General features: G+C 47.8%; 1 protein-coding gene across 11 annotated transcripts in view; it reads right to left on the bottom strand.

The window, feature by feature from the left end:
* Window positions 1-6485: 6485 nt before the first annotated feature.
* Window positions 6486-22665, bottom strand: part of MAP4 (microtubule associated protein 4) — a 205132-nt gene continuing 188952 nt past the window's right edge. For 5 of the 11 annotated variants that reach the window (XM_063924569.1, XM_063924564.1, XM_063924565.1 and 2 more), the window contains 5 exons: window positions 19920-19976; window positions 19241-19322; window positions 18413-18489; window positions 18054-18219; window positions 6486-10764 (listed from right to left, as the gene is read on the bottom strand). In XM_063924569.1, the coding sequence (XP_063780639.1) occupies window positions 10757-10764; window positions 18054-18219; window positions 18413-18489; window positions 19241-19322; window positions 19920-19976 (390 nt within the window). In that variant the 3' untranslated portion in view covers window positions 6486-10756. The remainder of the gene's footprint in view (window positions 10765-18053; window positions 18220-18412; window positions 18490-19240; window positions 19323-19919; window positions 19977-22665) is intronic. The other 6 variants (XM_063924567.1, XM_063924572.1, XM_063924568.1 and 3 more) reach the window with 2 other exon arrangements.

Below are 22665 nucleotides of genomic sequence, written 5' to 3'. Positions count from 1 at the left end.
TGTTCATCACTCCTCTTCCAAGCGGTCCCTCCAGACGTCGAGCTCTTCGTCATGCAACAGCCACTCTTTTATGAAATGAAGAAATTCTTCTAGTTCTCGCTCAGCAGAGGGGTCGGGGATTTTACTCGTGGACAACCTGGACGGTTCATTTCAACCCAAAAGTTCAAGATGGAATCCATCCGCTTGATTATCGTCACCATGGAACCAAGGTGATATTTGGCCTCTTAAGACATAAGACGCCTATCTGCTTGTCTCTATTTGGACGGGCCATCAATCTCTTCTGAGATTCGCATTGACATTTTCAGTTCAGGCTCTTCCCTTGGGTCTATCCACGACTCCTCGGGTATTCACAAAGGTCATGGGCCATGTGCTGGCAGTTTTGCAGTGTCAGGGAGTCGTCATGACTATATATTTGGATGATCTGTTGATCAAGGCCCCGTCAGAGTTAATTCTTCACAAGAGCTTGCGTTTCACAAGAGAGACTCTACAGTCATTGGGATGAATAATAAATTGTTCGAAGTCTTCTTTGCTTCTTTCCCAGAAAATGATGTTTCTGGGACATTTATTCGACGCCAACAACCAGAAAGTGGTTCTTCCTTAGGACAAGATTCAGGACATACAGTCCAGAATTCGAGCATGGCTGCATTTACCGGTGGTTTTGGTTCTCCGATGCATGCAGGTATTAGGCAAGATGGTGGCAACCTTCGAGGCAGTTCCATATGCCAAGTTTCATGCTCGACCCCCTTCAGGCTCCGGTTTCTCAACTGTTGGACTCTGATAGGGCCTCATTTCGAAATGCAGCTGGTCCGCTTGTCTATACAGAATCATCAGTCGCGTCGCTGGTGGCTTCACAGTTCCAATGTGACCAAAAGCTGTTCCTTTCACAATTTGGTCTTGGGTGATGGTCACTACAGACGCCAGCCTCAGAGGTTGGGGGCAGTGTTTCAGACTCATCAATTCCAGGGCTCTGGACTAGTCAACAGTCAAAGTTGCAGATCAACATCTCACAGTTGAGGACAATCCGGTGGGCGCTTCTTCGGATTCGAACCATGGTTCAGGGTCATCCAGTGCGGATTCAGTCCGAAAACGCCACGGCAGTGGCTTACATAAACAAGCAAGGCAGCACTCGAGGCTACTCCACAAGGAAAGAATTCTCACAGGGGCGGAACATTGGGTTCCGACCATATCCGCAATTCACATTCCAGGAATCGAGAACTGGGAAGCGGTTTCTTAAGCCGTCACACAGTGCTTCCGGAAGAGTGGGAGTTTCACCAGGAGGTGTTTCTGACTCTAGTAGCCCGGTGGGGGATGCCCGATGTAGATCGGATGGCGTCTCGCCTCAACAACAAACTTCCTCTCTACGGGTCGTGTACTCAGGACCCTCCAGCAGTTCTAATCGATGCACTGTCAGCGCCGTGGCACTTTCAACTGGGATATGTGTGTCCACCGTTGCCATTGTTTCCACGTCTGCTTCAACGCATTCAGAGAGACGGTCTTCCTATCATCCTGGTGGCCCCAGATTGGCCACGCTGACAGTGGTACACTCTTCTGCGCAAGATGGTCATCAAGGAGCCATTCCGACTCCCTCTGCGACCAGATCTTCTGATTCAGGGACCATGTCACCACCCAGGTTTGGTCGGCTGGCTTTGACGGCTTGGTTTTTGAATCCAACTTTTAAGGGAAAAGAGGTTTTTTTCTCGCTCTGTTGGGTAAACGATGATTTAGGCTAAAAAGCCAGTGACTTATGGAATTTACCACAGAGTGTGGCGTATTACATTGCTTGGTGTGAAAAGAGTGGTTTAACACCGGATTTGTTTAGAGTCCCTCGTTTATTACCCTTCCTTCGAGAGGGTCTCAATAAAGGTCTGAGACTTTCCTCACTGGAGGGTCAAGTTTCTGCCTTGTCGGTTCTTTTTCAAATCTATCATTCCAGAAGTTCAGACGTTCCTTCAGGGAAGTTCTTCGGATTCAGCCACCTTTTGTTCCTCCGGTTCCTCTCTGGGAATGTCACTTAGTCCTTACGGCTCTTCAGAAGTCTCCATTTGATACCTTTGGAATCTGTAGAATAGCGGTATCTAACGTTAAAAAAGTTGTTTTCCTATTGGCAATTGCCTCCGCAAGACGAGGATCTCAATTGGCAGCTTTTTCCCTTTTTTATTGCAGACCACCCTTGTTGGTGTTTCATGATGACCGGGTGGTTCTGCGAACAAGACCGTCCTTCCAGCGTTTAATCCTTCTCCTTCCGTGGAGGATCCCCATTTGGTTCTTTTAGATATGCTTAGGGCCTTACGGTTTAATTATCTCGTACAGATCATATCTGTCGTACGGATGCATTGTTGGTTTTTAATTGATGCGTCCAAACGAGATTGGCCGGCTTCCAAGAACACAGTGGCTCGTTGGGTGACTTCGACCATCAGTCTTCTGATGTTTCAGTTCCTGACTCAATTCCAGCTCATTCGAGTTGGAGCTTCTTGGGCTGCTCGCGGGGGTGCATCTATTGAGCAGTTGTGTAGGGCGACGACCTGGTCGTCGGTGCATACGTTTAAAAAAAAAAAAAAAAAAAAAAAAAAAAAAGTTTTTACCGTTTTCATACCTTTGGTTTGGAGACTGCCTCTGTTGGGCGTCAGATGTTACGGACGGCTATGCCGTCTACTTCTCCCTCCTCTCATTAGCTTGCTTTGGGAAATCCCACAAGTAACGGCGCAGCGTCCCCCAGATGGATGAAAGAGAAATAGGGATTTTTGTTTACTTACCGTAAAATCTCTTTCTCTGATTCCATCTGGGGGACGCTGCGATCCCTCCCATATGTTTGTCTGGTTTAACCAGTTAATTCTTTTCGGTCTATCTCCTTTGGCTTGGCTAAACGTTAACTGGGGTGCTGGCTGGGCGGGGGGGAGATGGGAGGGGTTAGAGGGGGGAGGAGTTGGATTCTAATAGTTCTGTGCCAAACTCCACAACCACACACCTCTAACCCACAAGTAACGGCGCAGCGTCCCCCAGATGGAATCAGAGAAAGAGATTTTACGGTAAGTAAACAAAAATCCCTATTTTCTTTCTTTCCAAGTCTGTATGATACCTCACTGGTTACCGGGTCCTTGGCTGTGTTCTATTTTATTGTTGATACTTTCTTAAATACTATGTTCTATCCTGTTTTTTGTATGTCTTACCATTGATATCATTTTGTTATTTGATGGTTCTAAGATATGTTTTATTTGACCATCGCTTATTTAAGGGTTACATATCCCTATATACTGTTGTATCTGTAGGGTGCTACCAGCACTATTCCTTATATTTCCGGGTCGCTTATCATATCTCCATATTTGCATATTATTCTTTTTTTATTTTTTTATTCTCATATGAGGGAGATCTACTCTATTTACTGTTCGGCCACATTTCTTCTTTTTTTATTTTATTTGCCCCAGTCACTTATTTTTTTCATTTATCCTGGTATTAGGGAAGGGAGGGAGGGGGTGGGTTTGACAGTTAGGTCACGTAGTTTAATGGGGGGTGGGGGGGGAGTTGGGGATCCAGGTATACCTAGGTTGGGGATAGGCTATACAGGGTGGGGGGTTTTGAGGTGTTTTGTTTTGGGGGGTTTTGTTTTTTGTTCTGTATTGTAGGGATTTTTGTTTTATCTCTATGAGCTGCAGAGGTCTTAGGATTTTAATTATTTCTTATCTTTTTTTTCTTTCTTCTGTATACTCAGGCAGGTGTTTTATCTATAGTTTGCAGTGCCAATACTTTAGTATTTTTCTACGCCTCATGGGTCAGTCTTTTTTTATTTTATTTTATCATTTTATCCTCAATGTGTGAGCTCACATGGCGCCTGTGGGTTCTTACTCTTACTGCTTATTGCTATAATGTGGGGCGTATTGTATATCCTGTACTATTAGACGTGTACTGCAGTTGTATTCTGTGTCTCCTGTCTGACCGTACTTCTGCTTGCATCCTGCATACTTTACTATACCTGCCGGTATTGTTTGTTTTATATGTATACTTTTTTTTTTTTTTTTTTTCATATTATTCTTTTGGGGATGTTCATTTAAAACTTTCAATAAAAAATACGCAATTTAAAAAAAAAAAAAAGCACTGGTCCAAGTACAGATCCCTAGGGTACTCCACTGGCAACATTTCCCTCCTGTGAATGCACTCCATTTACTACAACTCTGTTTTCTATCCTCAACCAAGACCTCATCCATTCAACCATCTTATTATCCAATCCCAAGTTCCCTGAATATATTTAGCAGTCTGCGATGTGGAACAGTGTCAAAAGCCTTACTAATGTCTAGATAAGCTATATCTATGACGGCTCCACCTTTATCTATTCCTTTAGTCACCCAAACAAAATAAAAAGTCAATAAGGTTTGTTTGACATGATCTCCCCCCGGTGAATCCATGCTGTTTGGGATCCTATAAATTGCTGGATTTGAGATCGACAACTCTTTTAAGAGTGTTTCCATCAATTTCACTACTACTGATGTAAGGCTCACTGGTCGGTAGTTGTTTGCCTCTTCCTTGCTTCCACTTTTGTGCAGTGGGACTACGTTCGCTCTTTTCCAGTCCTCTGGAATTACTCCTGTAGATAGTGAGTGGTTGAATAATTCTGTTAATGGTGCTACCAGCACCTCTAAGTTCTTTTAGTATCCTTGGATGTATCCCAATCTGGCCTCATTGATTTATCCACTTTCAGCTTTGAGAATTGTTAGGTCCTTCTCTGTAAATGTACTTGTTTCATTTTCCTGAATATCTCTGCAACTTAACTGTGGCCCCTTCCCCTCTCTTTCAGTAGTGAATACTGAGAAAAGATAATTAAGATGATCTGCTATTACATTTTCTCCTTCAACAAGACTCCCAGTCTCTTTCTTTAGTTTTATTATTCTGCCTTTTGTTTTTCTCCTTTCGCTTATATACCTAAAAGATGTTTTGCCTCCTTTACCCACTGACTGGGCCATTTTCTCCTCAGCTTGTGCCTTTGCACATCTGATTACCTTCTTAGTCTCCTTCTGTCTAACAAGATACATCTGTCCTCATCATTTTGCGTCTGCTTATATTTCCTAAGTCATCTTTTTTGCTTTCACAATACTTGCTACTTCTTTTGCAAACCACGCTGGCTTCCTTTTCCTTGTGTTTTTCCTCATACTTTTGATACAAAGGTCTGTTGCCTTTAATATTGCACTTTTTAATGTTTCCCACCTCTCCTGCACTCCTTCCAAGTTCCTCCACTCTGCCAAAGAATCGCTTACACATTTTTCCATCTCTACAAAATCAGCCTTCCTAAAATCCAACACCTTTGTTTTAGTATGGGATGAGTCAGTCTCTGTTTTTACGCTGAAACTCCTACCTAGTCGCCTTGCCAGTTTAACCTCCAACCGTTTATCTCTCCCCCCCCCCCCTTCAATGTAAGCTACGGATAGGGACCTCTGCTCGTGTTCCTTTGTGCCCTCTGCCACCACTCCAGTGGCTCTGGCACGGTCTGCTTGCCCATCGGCTGGGTACATTATTACTAAGAGCTATTGACTCTTCTTGCCCGATTATTCCCCTGTACATCTCAGTCCGTCTGTGGTTTTACTGCAATGTTTGTACATACGCTTTGTACTCCTATGATGGTCACTTGTGTATTGTATTTGTGGTTTACTGTAACTATTGTAGGTCTAACTCTTGTAGGACTTCACACACACCTTGTAGCACCAGATAAAAAGTCTTACAATGTTTATTGCTGTATAATATACATCATAAATTACTACAGAACACACCTTACAGTATATCAGTTGCTGAACATTATATCATACCATTTATATCACTGTACAACATATTGTATAACAGTACAGTAGTAGAACAACTTATATTGTACCTTCTATAACATTAGTTTCTAACATACTATATATTACTGTAGAACATACCTTATGCCTGATATAACCTTACTGTATAATATATCATATATAATTTACTGTAGAACATACCTTATAATACCCGATATAACCTTACTGTATAATATATTACTGTAGAGCATACCTTATAATACTGCAGAACATACCTTATATAACCTTACTGTATAATATACCATATATACTACTGTAGAACATACCTTATAATACCCGATATAACCTTACTTTATAATATATTACTGTAGAACATACCTTATAATACTGCAGAACATACCTTATATATGGTATATTATACAGTAAGGTTTTATATTACTGTAGAACATACCTTGTATCATACCTTATATAACCTTTCTGTATATTATACCATATATAATATTACTGTAGAGCATCTTATAACACTGCAGAACATACCTTATATAACCTTACTGTATATTATACCATAAATATTACTGTAGATCATACCTTATAATACTGCAGAACATACCTTATATAACCTTACTGTATATTATACCGTATAACCTTACTGTACGACTTCAGACTGAACCTCGCACATTACCCTTGCATTGTCGGAGCACAGAAATAAAACGCGACACAGCAGAGTAACTTCTAAAAGGTTTTATTTCAGGCTTTTACAATAGAAAGTTCCACTAAGATATCGCTATGAAGACAGTCTGTAAGACACGACAGAGGCAGTCACAGAAACCCGTCACTGAGACTTCTTTCAGCAGCGTATCAAACATTTCCCCCTCAACGCTCCAGCACTGACCCCCACCCAGTACCTGACCCCAGGATACAACTTACTGCACCCACTGCCACCACAGCGACTCTCTCCTCCCATACCCGGACACCGCACGGAGCCCAGCGTCCACACCACAATGCTTTGGGGGACTAGGCAGCAATTCCAGCTCCTAACATGAATTAGCGCAGCGCGGTTATTCGTTTTGGGTGAGGGTCAGTTCTCTTGCAGCCGAAGTTTGAGGATCCATTAAAGTGCTCAACTTACTACAGATATTTGGTAAAGGTCTAATAGTTGCAGGCGACGTATAACTGTGCTCTGGACACTCATCTAGTGCGAGACCCCCCAATAGAAACCAGTTCCAAAACTTTACCCAGAGAATTAACCCTTTGCCGCCAGGACTGTTGTGTCATTGCAGTGATCACCGGGAGAGGCCGCCTCAGCTTCCTCCTTCTCCAGGAACAGACATCCCAATGACACCAGACACGCGGCCGTAGCCTCACGCTGCGCGACCAGCGAGGGAAATTAGTGACAACTCATTACAACCCGTCACGGGACACGTTACATTCCTGGGACTAGCGGCAGGGAGAGCAGGATGGATTATTTCATGCAGCGAGACATTTGGCACATAAGGTGAGAAGGATTTTACTGCCATTACAGGTAGTAAGGACAGACATTGGAGAACCAGGACTACAACATGTTCATGTTTCCAAGCGGCAGTATTGCCAGACACCAGTACATTCACCAAAATAACCAGGAGCAGAGGTATACTGAGCTAGCAAATATCTAGACTGGAACCCAATCCATCCATCACTTGTATTGGTTAGTGTAAGCATCTAGCCGAAAAACGTGGAACAAAATTGCAGAGCCGTCCCGACCGGTCAGCGACCAGATGTCAAGTCATTGTGGAGCAGTAACCGGTACCGGTACGGTAGATAACCCAGTAACAAATCCACCTTTACAGTCCTGAGCCCCAGACTCTTGTCCCAACTCTTACAGCTCATCCATTGCTTGGTTACACAGGGCATAAAGGTTTCAGGATGTAAAATGGCCGTAATATATAGTGAGAGATATCACAGGGTCAGTAGGGGGGGCGGGAGGCGACAGAACTAGGAACTAGTAACATAGAACGGTTGGAATGACAGACACTACAGGGGTTACAGGAGACATTCCTCTAGGTGAACAGAGACCAGAGAAACTGGAAGCCATTGTAACAGGACATCTTCCCCAAGGTAATATGTATGGGGGGAGAGCTACAACGGAATAAGTACAGATTTATAGAACTTCTCTTCCCCGTTACTGCAATGTCATGGCTGACAGACGCTGGTCACTGAGCAGGATGCATTAATCCGTTCCAGGAACTGTAATCTGCAGCAGCTATACCAGCGTTCTGATACAAGGCCAGGACTGGTCGTGGGAAAGCGGATTTTCATCACATTAATGTGCAAGTGACACAAATACCCAGGATGCTGCAAAACTGGTGGAGAAAGCAAGGAGATTAATTTACAGCTGCGTTCCATATATTAAATTCAGCTATGACCAGGTGAGAAGCGCCAGTTCTACTGCACGTGTATCACTCTCCTGCTGTCGTGCAGGCAGCCGAAGGATTTAGGCAAGGTTCTGCTGTTACATCTAGTGCACTGAAACTATTTTCGGCTCGTACAACCATCCACCGTACATCGCAGCATGGATCTCGTGCCCCGACAGATCCTACAGATAAACACATTAGTCTAAATCCATCTCCATCTGCAGTGTCCAGAGCAGGGAGAGGAAATCTTTCTAAAGGGATCATTATGGATTGGATGTTTGGTACGGATATCACTATAAGACATTACGCAGATGAGAGCTGAAGCCACACACAGCAATGTCTGATTTATTGCGGCTGTCTGTATAACGGGAACTACGTGCCGCCATTACGTGGGATTACTGTAGTGATTAGAGTGGTTTATCCACTAGATGCCGGTTATTGGCGTTAATGGTCACCTTCGCACGTGACAGAGCTATGTTAATAACAAAAGAAATACTAGTGGGCCGCTAGAACATAGAAACACCATATAAAAAATAAAACGCATGCAGTTTCCAATACCTATATGGCAAGGTTTACCTTTAGCCAAGCTCACACACCAGCAATTTTTCTTATTATAGAAACAAAAGGAGTGAGGGTTATATGCGGAAACAGCACAGGCGGGATTATTGCACATCCACATAGTGAAAGGGGAGGAAGGGAAGTGGGGGGGGGGGGGGGGGGGGGGGGGGGAGGGGTTTGGTTGGAGGAGGGTTAGAACATATGACGCACCATTTCGGCTTTATCCTGAGATGGTGAGCACTTACAGACTATCAGACCACTGCAATTTTGTCACATTTTAAATATCATTTTATTAGAAATCATGCAACAAATTTAATACAGATATAAAAAAAAAAAAATACAAGTGCAATAAGAAAGTTGTGTCGGTAGAGTGTGTCGGGGTACGGATATTGCTCGCCGCTCAGTCGCACTGCCCGCGCTCTCTCCCGTCTATTGTAGAGGCTCCTGAATAATTTATTTACAGGTCAGTCTTTAGTGTCTTTCACAGCACATAAAATGTTAGTTCAAACCACAAAAAGGTACAAATAAAAATAAAATTTTATTTCTCCTTACTATACCTTCAGTCAATACTACGTCTTCTTACATTGCAAGCTAAATGCTTCCTTTTCTGGGAAAGAAATCTGTCCTAGTGCTTTCCCTGGGCCCCCCTCATATCACGTTTGGCTAACACTTCTTGTCCAGATCCGCTTGGCACACGCAGAAGCGGTCACTGGATCTACACTACGTCCTACAACATCCATTAGCCGGCACCAACCTGGAAACTAGGCCGGACCTGCTCTCGCCTCCCCCAAGGACCATGTCATTAAGGACCCGCTGCTTTCCTTCTCCCTAGACTGGAGGCAGCAGTCCCCGGGTAACAGAGAACCTCGATAAGTGGAAGGAGAGGTAATCTAAATACGGTCCAGGAGAACACTGCGATGCTTCCATCCAGACTTCACATACGCAAGAGCTTTCCATTATAACATGCCTCTGCCCAACATAACTGATCCACCCTTCAATAGTAGAATATTAAAAACAGAAAACACAGTCACAACTGCCCGATATGTTAAGTCGCTAGCACTGCAGAGCCCCAGTCGCCGAATAAGGAGACTGGGATGAAGGAAACAAAAGCATTGAAGAAGTACAGGAATTCCACAGCAACGAGAGACGGAGATCTGGAATCCTACAGTACAGACAAGTCTACGTTGTGTGCAAGTGTCATATATATATATTTATATACTTAACATTTATCATTATTAATATTAAATAATAACACAGGAACACAAGTTTGCGATGGGGATGGTGTCACAGAGCAACCAAGGTAACCGGCCGACGGTGGCTTCTTAACCCTGGTCTCTGGCTGGGTGATGGACAAAGCCTGGTGCGTCGGAACCTCCCCCCGCAGAAAACAACTTACAGATTGTCGTCATTTTCGATTTGTTCATTAAATAAGAATAGGTCGCTCCCCCGGGCTGGAGAAGTGCGACGATACGACTGTACATAATGGCCTGCCACACATACGGGAAGAGCGGTGGTATGTTCTACTGACTTGCTCTACAGAACGACCAGAAATAAACTGCTAAAAACACCCAATTCATAGAAACCGTCCTAGAAAGACAGACAATTCATTACACAGGGTGCATATCTGCCTTACACCCTATGCAAGCTGACGAGACCACCCATCACCGTAGCCAGACACCAGGTGAAGACCTCGGGCCGGCCATCTCTCAGAAAGTGCAGAATGTGACTGATGGGAGAACAAGCCTTGCGGTGGGAGGAAGCGGCAGATGGACCCCTTGCGCAGAACCCCATGGAAGGAGACAAGCTTTCTCTCTGGTGTGCTATGGGTTGAGCTGGGATGTAAGTGCTGTATGAAGGCAGAACAGGGTGAAGACACCTTCTCCGTGGTCCATCTCTCGCCGGCAGCCTGACGAGGTCTCAATCTGCAGGGAAACAGTGTGACGATTTCGGAGGTGGGTGGAGAACAAGTGGGAAGGAGAGATGGTGGGAGTTGTACAGGGAGGAGATCAGACAATGAAAGAGATGGAAGACGACACCACAAATTCATCATTAGATGCCTGGAAAATAAAAGCATTTGTTTCTGAGATAATACAACTAAGCACTATTCATATAGAGACATCACTGTAGGTCTGGATAAGCCTGAGCCTGCAAAAGGCGGCCAGCAGAGGGCGCAACTCAGGTCGTGTGTTGCATGTGTCCGTCTAATGGGACAGGGAATTTGGCTTCTGTCCCCGTGTGGCAGAGAATATAGATCGTTCTATTGGTGCAGGGATGGATGTGAATAAATATTCTCTGTACAGCGCGGTGTAATACATTATATATATATATATATATATATATATATATATATATATATATATATATATATATATATATATATATATATATATATATATATATATATATATATATATATGTATAAATAAAGATTTTACTCACCGGTAAATCTATTTCTCGTAGTCCGTAGTGGATGCTGGGACTCCGTAAGGACCATGGGGAATAGCGGCTCCGCAGGAGACTGGGCACAACTAAAGAAAGCTTTAGGACTACCTGGTGTGCACTGGCTCCTCCCACTATGACCCTCCTCCAGACCTCAGTTAGGATACTGTGCCCGGAAGAGCTGACAAAATAAGGAAGGATTTTGAATCCCGGGTAAGACTCATACCAGCCACACCAATCACACCGTATAACTCGTGATACTATACCCAGTTAACAGTATGAAATATAACTGAGCCTCTCAACAGATGGCTCAACAATAACCCTTTAGTTAAACAATAACTATATACAAGTCTTGCAGACAATCCGCACTTGGGATGGGCGCCCAGCATCCACTACGGACTACGAGAAATAGATTTACCGGTGAGTAAAATCTTATTTTCTCTGACGTCCTAAGTGGATGCTGGGACTCCGTAAGGACCATGGGGATTATACCAAAGCTCCCAAACGGGCGGGAGAGTGCGGATGACTCTGCAGCACCGAATGAGCAACTCTAGGTCCTCTTCAGCTAGGGTATCAAACTTGTAGACTCTTACAAAAATGTTTTAACCCGACCAAGTAACAGCTCGGCAAAGTTGTAAAGCCGAGACCCCTCGGGCAGCCGCCCAAGAAGAGCCCACTTTCCTCGTGGAATGGGCTTTTACAGATTTAGGGTGCGGCAGTCCAGCCGCAGAATGTGCAAGTTGAATCGTGCTACAGATCCAGCGAGCAATAGTCTGCTTAGAAGCAAGAGCACCCAGCTTGTTGGGTGCATACAGGAGAAATAGCGAGTCCGTTTTCCTGACTCCAGCTGTCCTGGAAACATACACTTTTCAGGGCCCTGACTACGTCCAGTAACTTGGAATCCTCCAAGTCCCAAGTAGCCGCCGGCACCACAATAGGTTGGTTCACATGAAAAACTGATACCACCTTAGGAAGGAATTGGGAACGAGTCCTCAATTCCGCCTTATCCATATAAAATACAGATAAGGGCTTTTGTATGACAAAGCCGCCAATTCTGATACACGCCTGGCCGACGCCAAGGCCCACAGCATGACCACTTTCCACGTGAGGTATTATAGCTCCACGGATTTAAGTGGCTCAACCCAATGCGACTTCAGGAAATCCAACACCACGTTGAGATCCCACGGTGCCACTGGAGGCACAAACGGGGGCTGACTATGCAGCACTTCCTTAACAAAAGTCTGAACTTCAGGCAGTGAAGCCAGTTCTATTTTGGAAGAAAATCGATAGAGCCGAAATCTGGACCTTAATGGAACCCAATTTTAGGCCCATAGTCACCTCTGACTGTAGGAAGTGCAGAAATTGACCTAGCTGAAATTTCTCCTTTGGGGCCTTCCTGGCCTCACAGCACGCAACATATTTCCGCCATATGCGGTGATAATGGTTTGCGTTCACTTCTTTCCTAGCTTTAAATAGCGTAGGGATAACTTCCTCTGGAATGCCCTTTTCCTTCAGGATCCGGCGTTCAACCGCCATGCCGTCAAACGCAGCCGCGGTACGTCTTGGAACAGACAGGCCCCCTGCTGCAGCAGGTCCTGTCTGAGCGGCAGAGGCCATGGTTCCTCTGAGATCATTTCTTGGAGTTCTGGTTACTAAGCTCTTCTTGGCCAACCCGGAACAATGAGTATAGTTCTTACTCCTCGCCTTCTTATTATTCTCATTACCCTGGGTAAGAGAGGCAGAGAAGGGAATACATACACCGACTGGTACACCCACGGTGTTACCAGAGCGTCCACAGCTATCGCCTGAGGGTCCTTGACCTGGCGCAATATCTTTGTAGCTTTTTGTTGAGGCGGGACGCCATCATGTCCACCTGTGAACTTTCCCAACGGTGTACAATCATTTGGAAGACTTCTGGATGAAGTCCCCCCTCTCCCGGGTGGAGGTCGTGTCTTCTGAGAAAGTCTGCTTCTCAGTTGTCCACTCCGGGAATGAACACTGCTGACAGTGCTAACACATGATTTTCCGCCCATCGGAGAATCCTTGTGGCTTCTGCCATCGCCATCCTGCTTCTTGTGCCGCCCTGTCGGTTTACATGAGCGACCGCCGTGATGTTGTCTGACTGGATCAGCACCGGCCGGTGTTGAAGCAGGGGTCTAGCCTGATTTGGGGCATTGTAAATGGCCCTTAGTTCCAGAATATTTATGTGTAGGGAATTCTCCTGACTTTTCCATAGCCTTGGAAGTTTCTTCCCTGTGTGACTGCCCCCCCAGCCTCGAAGGCTGGCATCCGTGGTCACCAGGACCCAGTCCTGTATGCTGAATCTGCGGCCCCCTAGAAGATGAGCACTCTGCAGCCACCACAACAGCGACACCCTGGCCCTTGGAGACAGGGTTATCCGCCGATGCATCTGAAGATGCGACCCGGACCACTTGTCCAACAGATCCCACTGGAAAATCCTTGCATGGGACCTGGCGAATGGAATTTCTTCGTAAGAAGCTACCATCTTTCCCAGGGCTCGCGTGCATTGATGCACAAACACCTGTATTTGTATTAGGAGGTCTCTGTCTAGAGACGACAACTCCTTGGACTTCTCCTCCGGGAGAAACCCTTTTTATCCTGTTCTGTGTCCAGAACCATACCCAGGAACAGTAGACGCGTCGTAGGAACCAGCTGCGACTTTGGAATATTCAGAATCCAGCCGTGCTGTTGTAGCACTTCCCGAGATAGTGCTACTCCGACGAACAACTGCTCCCTGGACCTCGCCTTTATAAGGAGATCGTCCAAGTACGGGATAATTATATCGGCCATTACCTTGGTAAATACCTCGGTGCCGGGGACAGACCAACGGCAACGTCTGGAATTGGTAATGACAATCCTGTACCACAATTTTGAGGTACTCCTGGTGAAGAGGGTAAATAGGGACATGCAGGTAAGCATCCTTGATGTCCAGTGATACCATGAAATTCTCCAGGCTTGCAATAATCGCCCTGAGCGATTCCATTTTGAACTTGAACCTTCGTATATAAGTGTTCAAGGCTTTCAATTTTAGAATGGGTCTCACCGAACCGTCTGGTTTCGGTACCACAACATTTTGGAATAGTAACCCCGGCCTTGTTGAAAGAGGGGTACCTTGATTTCACCTGATGGAAGTACAGCTTGTGAATTGCCGCCAGTACTACCTTTCTCCGAGGGCAGCAGGCAAGGCTGATGTGAGGTAACGGCGAGGGGGAGTCGCCTCGAACTCCAGCCTGTATCCCTGTGATACTATTTGCAGAACCTAGGGATCCACCTGTGGGCAAGCCCACTGGTCCCTGAAGTTCCCGAGACGCGCCCCTACCGCACCTGTCTCCACCTGTGGAGCCCCAGTGTCATGCGGTGGACTCAGAGGAAGCGGGGGAAGATTTTTGATCCTGGGAACTGGCTGCTGGTGCAGCTTTTTTCCTTCTTCCCTTGTCTCTGTGCAGAAAGGAAGCGCCTTTGACCCGCTTGCTTTTCTGAAGCCGAAAGGACTGTACCTGAAAATACGGTGCTTTCTTAGGCTGTGAGGAAACCTGGAGGTAAAAATTTTTCTTCCCAGCTGTTGCTGTGGATACGAGGTCCCAGAGACCATCCCCAAACAATTCCTCACTCTTATAATCCATGTGCCTTTTACAGGCAGCATCACCTGTCCACTGCCGGGTTTCTAATACCCTCCTGGCAGAATGGACATTGCATTAATTCTGGATGCCAGCCGGCAAATATCCCTCTGTGCATCCTTCATATATAAGACGACGTCTTTAATATGCTCTATGTTAGCAAAATATTATCCCTGTCTAGGGTATTAATATTATCTGACAGGGTATCAGACCACGCTGCAGCAGCACTATTTATGCTGAGGCAATTGCAGGTCTCAGTATAGAACCTGAGTGTGTATATACAGACTTCAGGATAGCCTCCTGCTTTTTATCAGCAGGCTCCTTCAAGGTGGCCATATCCTAAGACGGCAGTGCCACCTTTTTTGACAAACGTGTGAGCGCCTTATCCACCCTAGGGGATATCTCCCAACGTGACCTATCCTCTGGCGGGAAAGGGTACGCCATCAGTAACTTTTTAGAAATTACCAGTTTCTTATCGGGGGAACCCACGCTTCTTTACACACTTCATTCGCTCATCTGATGGGGGAACAAAACACTGGCTGCTTTTTCTCCCCAAAAATAAAACCCCTTTTATGTGGTACTTGGGTTCATGTCAGAAATGTGTAACACATTTTTCATTGCCGAGATCATGTAACGGATGTTCCTAGTGGATTGTGTGTATATCTCAACCTCGTCGACACTGGAGTCAGACTCCCTGTCGACATCTGTGTCTGCCATCTGAGGTAACGGGCGTTTTTGAGCCCCTGATGGCCTTTGAGACGCCTGGGCAGGTGCGGGCTGAGAAGCCGGCTGTCCCATTTATCGGCCTCTGCTCCGCCTCCACGTAACCTTCCTCATCCAACATGTCGACACAGCCGTACCGACACACCGCACACACACAGGGAATGCTCTGACTGAGGACAGGACCCCACAAAGTCCTTTGGGGAGACAGAGAGTATGCCAGCACACACCAGAGCGCTATATAATGCAGGGATTAACACTATAACTGAGTGATTTTTCCCCCAATAGCAGCTTGTATACACATATTGCGCCTAAATTTAGTGCCCCCCCTCTCTTTTTAACCCTTTGAGCCTGAAAACTACAGGGGAGAGCCTGGGGAGCTGTCTTCCAGCTGCACTGTGAAGAAAAAAATGGCGCCAGTGTGCTGAGGGAGATAGCCCCGCCCCTTTTTCGGCTGACTTTTCTCCCGCTTTTTTATGGATTCTGGCAGGGGTAATTTATCACATATATAGCCCTGGGACTATATATTGTGATGATTTGCCAGCCAAGGTGTCTTATATTGCCCTCAGGGCGCCCCCCCCCAGCACCCTGCACCCATCATTGACCGGAGTGCGAGGTGTGCATGAGGAGCAATGGCGCACAGCTGCAGTGCTGTGCGCTACCTTGTTGAAGACAGAAGTCTTCTGCCGCCGATTTTCCTGAACACTTCTTGCTTCTGGCTCTGTAAGGGGGCCGGCGGCGCGGCTCCGGGAACGAACACCAAGGTTGGGTCCTGCGGTCGATCCCTCTGGAGCTAATGGTGTCCAGTAGCCTAAGAAGCCCAAACTACCACCTGTTAGGTAGGTTCGCTTCTTCTCCCCCTAGTCCCTCGCTGCAGTGAGTCTGTTGCCAGCAGATCTCACTGTAAAATAAAAAACCTAAATATACTTTCTTTCTAGGAGCTCAGGAGAGCCCCTAGTGTGCATCCAGCTCAGCCGGGCACAAGATTCTAACTGAGGTCTGGAGGAGGGTCATAGTGGGAGGAGCCAGTGCACACCAGGTAGTACTAAAGCTTTCTTTAGTTGTGCCCAGTCTCCTGCGGAGCCGCTATTCCCCATGGTCCTTACGGAGTCCCAGCATCCACTTAGGACGTCAGAGAAATATATCTATCTATATCTATCTATATCTATCTATATATCTATATATCTATATATCTATATATATATATATATATATATATATATATAAAAATATAGATTAATATGAGGAACATTATAGCATCCACATGATCCTAAGCATTCGGGACAGCTAGAATCAAAGTTTCATTCACATGGATTCTACCACTGTCCAGCAGAAGCCAGGGACACATTTATTTAACCACAAAATCCATTCATCCTTTATTATAAGCCATGGGGTCACAGCCAGTCCTGTTACAGGACATATTTGTGTTTGTAATCCTATCCATCACATTCCCACCGTTACATTTATGAATGCATCTATGCCTCCGCTTTAAACTAAAATCCAACAGATCTCTGCATTACTATTATCATGTGGTATAGGACCAGCAGAGCAGAGACACCTTGGAGCGGGCTGGTAGCTAACCACATGTTTGCAAATGTATGTAACCAAGATCTCTGCATTGCAACTTGTCATGTAGTGTAGGAGCAGCAGAGGAGAGACGCCCTGGTGTAGCTTACTATATGTTTGCAAATGTATGTATTGGATCTCTCTGCATTTCTATCATCATGTAGGATGAAAGGCTCTTTTGCTGGCCTACTGCAGTGTATGGGGGGAATTTTGGTATCCGTTCACATGGTCGACCATGTTATGGTCGACAGTCATTAGGTCGACCACTATTGGTCGACATTGGAAAAGGTCGACACATGAAAAGGTCGACACATGAAAAGGTCGACATGAGTAACTTTTTTTCTTTTGGGGAACTTTTCCATACTTTACGTTCCACATGGACTACGATTGGAGCGGTAAAGTGTGCCGAGCGAAGGCACCATGCCCGAAGCATGGCGAGCGAAGCGAGCCATGCGAGGGAACGCGGTGCACTAATTGGGGTTCCCAGTCACTTTACGCAAAAAACGACACCTAAAAAAGTTAAAAGACTCATGTCGACCTTTCACGTGTCGACGATTTTCACGTGTCGACCATGTGTCCATGTCGACCATGTCAATGTCGACCAATAGTGGTCGACCTAATGACTGTCGACCATAACATGGTAGACCTTTCATACCGGAACCGGGAATTTTGTCTGTTACCAGCATCTGTGATGGACCAATAAACTGATTTGAGCAACTTCCAATCTGTGTATCACTGTTCCGTCAACTCCTATTTTGCATCTAGCTGGTATTGTGAATCACAGTATGAAGCAGCTGCACATAGCAACACAGACCACAATATGGTATCAGTGCAGAATGGTTCGGCTATGATGACACTACAGGGTAGACGGGGCTGGAGGTGGCTGCACTAATACAACCCACACCCTGAATTTGCTGCCCGTTGTTGTTATCTGTCCCCCCCCCTTCCCTCCCCGCGTCAGGTCACATTGGGGTGGTTCTTACTTGTCTCTGGTATGAGAGTGTTGAAGCTCTGGATTTCCCTTTGGTTGCTGTCGTTCATGGGTAGCGTCTCCCCTACACCGTTTTCCCGCGTGTCCTTGGCTACAGCTTCTGTGGGTGCAGCTAGGTCGCTGTTCTGTGGAGACGTGATCTGTGCCTCCCCGTTTTCCTGTGCGAGGGAAAAGCAGAAGTCCTTCACTAAGTGGCCTCTAGGAGTTACACTGTGCTGGGGTAAAGGTGGGACAGGCGTTCATGCACCTGGATAGATGGGGGCATCAACAGATCATTTCTCAGGTATCTCAGCACGAGCGCGGCATACAGAGTCCCGTCACCACCCTCCTCCTGGTATCGCTGTAACTCACCTTTACGGCATCCTGTGGTTTCTGATTGGTCTCTTCCTCCTTCTTGGCGTTTTCCTCAGGTTTGGAATCGCCGCCACCTAGAAGGATAACCGGAAATGTGTCACTAAGCAGCTGGGTTCCATCAATTCATAGTACGCCCAGACTCTGAACCTGAGCGGATATCACTTACCTACATGGCTCCATGCAGACTGGCAGGGAAAGGTCTGAATATTAACATTGACAAAGATCACCGAACCCCACAGACAGATCATTCTCATCCGTCACTTATGTAACATTGTGAGAACTAACCCTATAAGGCTGCAGGGAAATAAACAACTTGGAAGGGGCAAGTCCTAGCTGAACCGTAACTTGCACTGTCTAGCAATGATGGGCTACATGCAAAGTCAGACCGTATTTACCCTGCAACATGGTTTGTCCCAAGATAAATACGGTCATTCCATATGAAAAACTAATTATTAATACTAAGTGCAGCCACCGCTGCAGCACCATCCGCGAGAGCGCCCACCACACTCCACTGCGCCTCTACCCCCTGACCCCGCCAGAGTGCAGTCTCCCCTGCAGCACACCTTCCCCCTGCTGTGACCCCCCACCAGAGCGCAGCCTCCCCTACTGCAAACCCCACAAGACCAAAGCCTACCCTGCAGACTGCAGCCTCCCCTGCGGCACCCCCCCCCCCTCCTCCAGGCAGCACAGCATACCCTACTGTGCCCCCCCCCTCCTCCAGGCAGCACAGCATACCCTACTGTGCCCCCCCCCCCGCTAGACTACAGCTTTCCATGCGTCGCCCCCGCCAGACCAGAACCACCCTGTATGAACCCCGGTATTTACCTGGCTTGTGTTTAATATTCGTTTTTGAGCCACACTTGGCAGCAACCTTCGATACATCAACTTTCTTGCTTAGGATCTGCACCTAGAAGAGGATAAACGTCAGTCAAACTAATAACCAATTATCACACTTAGACCCCCACCCGTAACTGATCAGCCCCAGCTGCTGGTACGGTGACTACCCCTATATTCATGGCTGTGGAGCCCCGATTTACGACATCGGGGGATAAACAGGGTTATTACTAGCTGAGGTCTACACTGGAGATATAGATAAAAGGAGTAATACACTGATTAATGCAGACATCTGAACAGGAAGACAGTACAGAGTCAGAGGAGGCCACATAGTGCACAAAGCCAGAGAGATGACCCTACACAATGAACGTACAGCAGGAAGCCAGTGTGATAATCTGCACAATAACAGATAACGGATATTTGGGGATTAAACAACTCCTTTGTTGAAGGCACAGAAATTCCCACTGTACACAGAGCACCAAAATACTTGTGACACCACCTAAAGGATGTGTGCGAGATCCCTGCCTGCCTGCACGGGTAGGTTCATCTGCTGTGTGATGTAGATACACTGTATATCGGGGGGTCTCCGAGCGGTGTCACAGGGTAACAGAACAGGTAGAGATCAGCAGTGAGGACAGAAGGTGGAGGCGTCTGTGACCCCATTACTCACGTTGGCACCGCCTGGTTTGAGGTTGCTGGAGGAGGGCGGCTTTGCGGCATTTGTTACCTGTGAATAATAGGTTATTTAGTTTGTTGTCCTGACAGATTGGAAAGAGGCCAGGCTGGGCCATAAGGCAGGAGAGAGAGAGAGAGAGAGAGAGAGAGAGAGAGAGAGAGAGAGAGAGGGGGGGCAGGCTGGGCCATAAGGCAGGACAGAGAGGCCAGGCCATAAGGCAGGAGAGAGAGAGAGAGAGAGAGAGAGAGAGAGAGAGAGAGAGAGAGAGAGAGAGAGAGGCCAGGCCATAAGGCAGGAGAGAGAGAGAGAGGCTAGAAGGCAGGAGAAAAAGAGAGAGAGGACAGGCTGGGCCATAAGACAGGAGAGAGAGGGGCCAGGCTGGGCCATAAGGCAGGAGAGAGATGGGCCAGGCTGGGCCAAAAAGGCAGGAGAGAGAGAGGGGCCAGGCTGGTCCATAAGGCGAGAGAGAGAGAGAGAGAGAGAGAGAGAGAGAGAGAGAGAGAGAGAGAGAGGGGCCAGGCTGGGCCAAAAAGGCAGGAGAGAGAGGGGCCAGGCTGGGCCAAAAAGGCAGGACAGAGAGAGGGGCCAGGCTGGGCCATAAGGCAGGACAGAGAGAGGGGCCAGGCTGGGCCATAGGGCAGGACAGAGAGGCCAGGCCATAAGGCAGGAGAGAGAGAGAGAGAGAGAGAGGGGCCAGGCCATAAGGCAGGAGAGAGAGAGAGAGAGAGAGAGGGGCCAGGCTGGGCCAAAAAGGCAGGAGAGAAAGGGGCCAGGCTGGGCCAAAAAGGCAGGACAGAGAGAGGGGCCAGGCTGGGCCATAAGGCAGGACAGAGAGAGGGGCCAGGCTGGGCCATAAGGCAGGACAGAGAGGCCAGGCCATAAGGCAGGAGAGAGAGAGAGAGAGAGAGAGAGAGAGGGGCCAGGCCATAAGGCAGGAGAGAGAGAGAGAGGCCAGAAGGCAGGAGAGAGAGAGAGAGGCCAGAAGGCAGGAGAAAAAGAGAGAGGACAGGCTGGGCCATAAGACAGGAGAGAGAGGGGCCAGGCTGGGCCATAAGGCAGGAGAGAGATGGGCCAGGCTGGGCAAAAAAGGCAGGAGAGAGAGAGGGGCCAGGCTGGTCCATAAGGCAGGAGAGAGAGAGAGGCCAGGCTGGGCCATAAGGCAGGAGAGAGAGAGGGGCCAGGCTGGGCCAAAAAGGCAGGACAGAGAGAGAGAGAGAGAGAGAGAGAGAGAGGGGCCAGGCTGGGCCATAAGGCAGGAGAGAGAGAGGCCCGGCCATAAGGCAGGAGAGAGAGAGGCGCCAGGCCATAAGGCAGGAGAGAGAGAGGCGCCAGGCCATAAGGCAGGAGAGAGAGAGGCGCCAGGCCATAAGGCAGGAGAGAGAGAGAGGCCAGGCCATAAGGCAGGAGAGAGAGATAGGCCAGGCCATAAGGCAGGAGAGAGAGAGAGGCCAGGCCATAAGGCAGGAGAGAGAGAGAGGCCAGGCCATAAGGCAGGAGAGAGAGAGAGGCCAGGCCATAAGGCAGGAGAGAGAGAGAGGCCAGGCCATAAGGCAGGAGAGAGAGAGAGGCCAGGCCATAAGGCAGGAGAGAGAGAGAGGCCAGGCCGGGCCATAAGGCAGGAGAGAGAGAGAGGCCAGGCCGGGCCATAAGGCAGGAGAGAGAGAGAGGCCAGGCCGGGCCATAAGGCAGGAGAGAGAGAGAGGCCAGGCCGGGCCATAAGGCAGGAGAGAGAGAGGCCAGGCCGGGCCATAAGGCAGGGGAGAGAGAGGCCAGGCCGGGCCATAAGGCAGGGGAGAGAGAGGCCAGGCCGGGCCATAAGGCAGGGGAGAGAGAGGCCAGGCCGGGCCATAAGGCAGGGGAGAGAGAGGCCAGGCCGGGCCATAAGGCTGGGGAGAGAGAGGCCAGGCTGGGCCATAAGGCTGGGGAGAGAGAGGCCAGGCTGGGGAGAGAGAGGCCAGGCTGGGCCATAAGGCTGGGGAGAGAGAGAGAGGCCAGGCCGGGCCATAAGGCTGGGGAGAGAGAGAGGCCAGGCCGGGCCATAAGGCAGGAGAGAGAGAGGCCAGGCCGGGCCATAAGGCAGGAGAGAGAGAGGCCAGGCCGGGCCATAAGGCAGGAGAGAGAGAGAGAGGCCAGGCCATAAGGCAGGAGAGAGAGAGAGAGAGAGAGAGAGAGAGAGAGAGAGAGAGAGAGAGAGAGAGAGAGAGAGAGAGAGGCCAGGCCATAAGGCAGGAGAGAGAGAGGCCAGGCTGGGGAGAGAGAGGCCAGGCTGGGCCATAAGGCAGGGGAGAGAGAGGCCAGGCTGGGCCATAAGTAGAAGGGTGAATAGGAAGATGTAAGTAAGAGTGGAGGCTGGGTCTGTCTGTCCGCAGCTGGATACTGCAGACATGCTATATGACATATGCCTGTCCTACAGCTGGAGAGTGTTTATGTGAGGTCCGAAATGTATTTGCAGTCTGTCTATTCCTTCTGCGAGGCCAGTTCAAAGTGAGAAGACAAACACTCAGCAGCACTTTGTTAATTTACAAACCCAGACAGCTCACAGAGCTTAATCCTAGAACCAATATATGCTGGGAGGACATTACACATAACATCATTTCTTAAAACCTAGAATAGTCAAAACGTTCTCCTCTGTCCCAGATTCCCCTTCTCCCAGAGGGTTTCCACCTGAATATAAAGTAAAGCATCAGACCGCTGAGGACATCTTACTGCGTTATACATTGCAGAGGTCAACGCACAGCAG

Source organism: Pseudophryne corroboree, chromosome 5, assembly GCF_028390025.1.
Source record: "Pseudophryne corroboree isolate aPseCor3 chromosome 5, aPseCor3.hap2, whole genome shotgun sequence".
Lineage (NCBI taxonomy): Eukaryota > Metazoa > Chordata > Amphibia > Anura > Myobatrachidae > Pseudophryne > Pseudophryne corroboree.
This window is presented reverse-complemented; position numbering and strand designations above follow the sequence as displayed.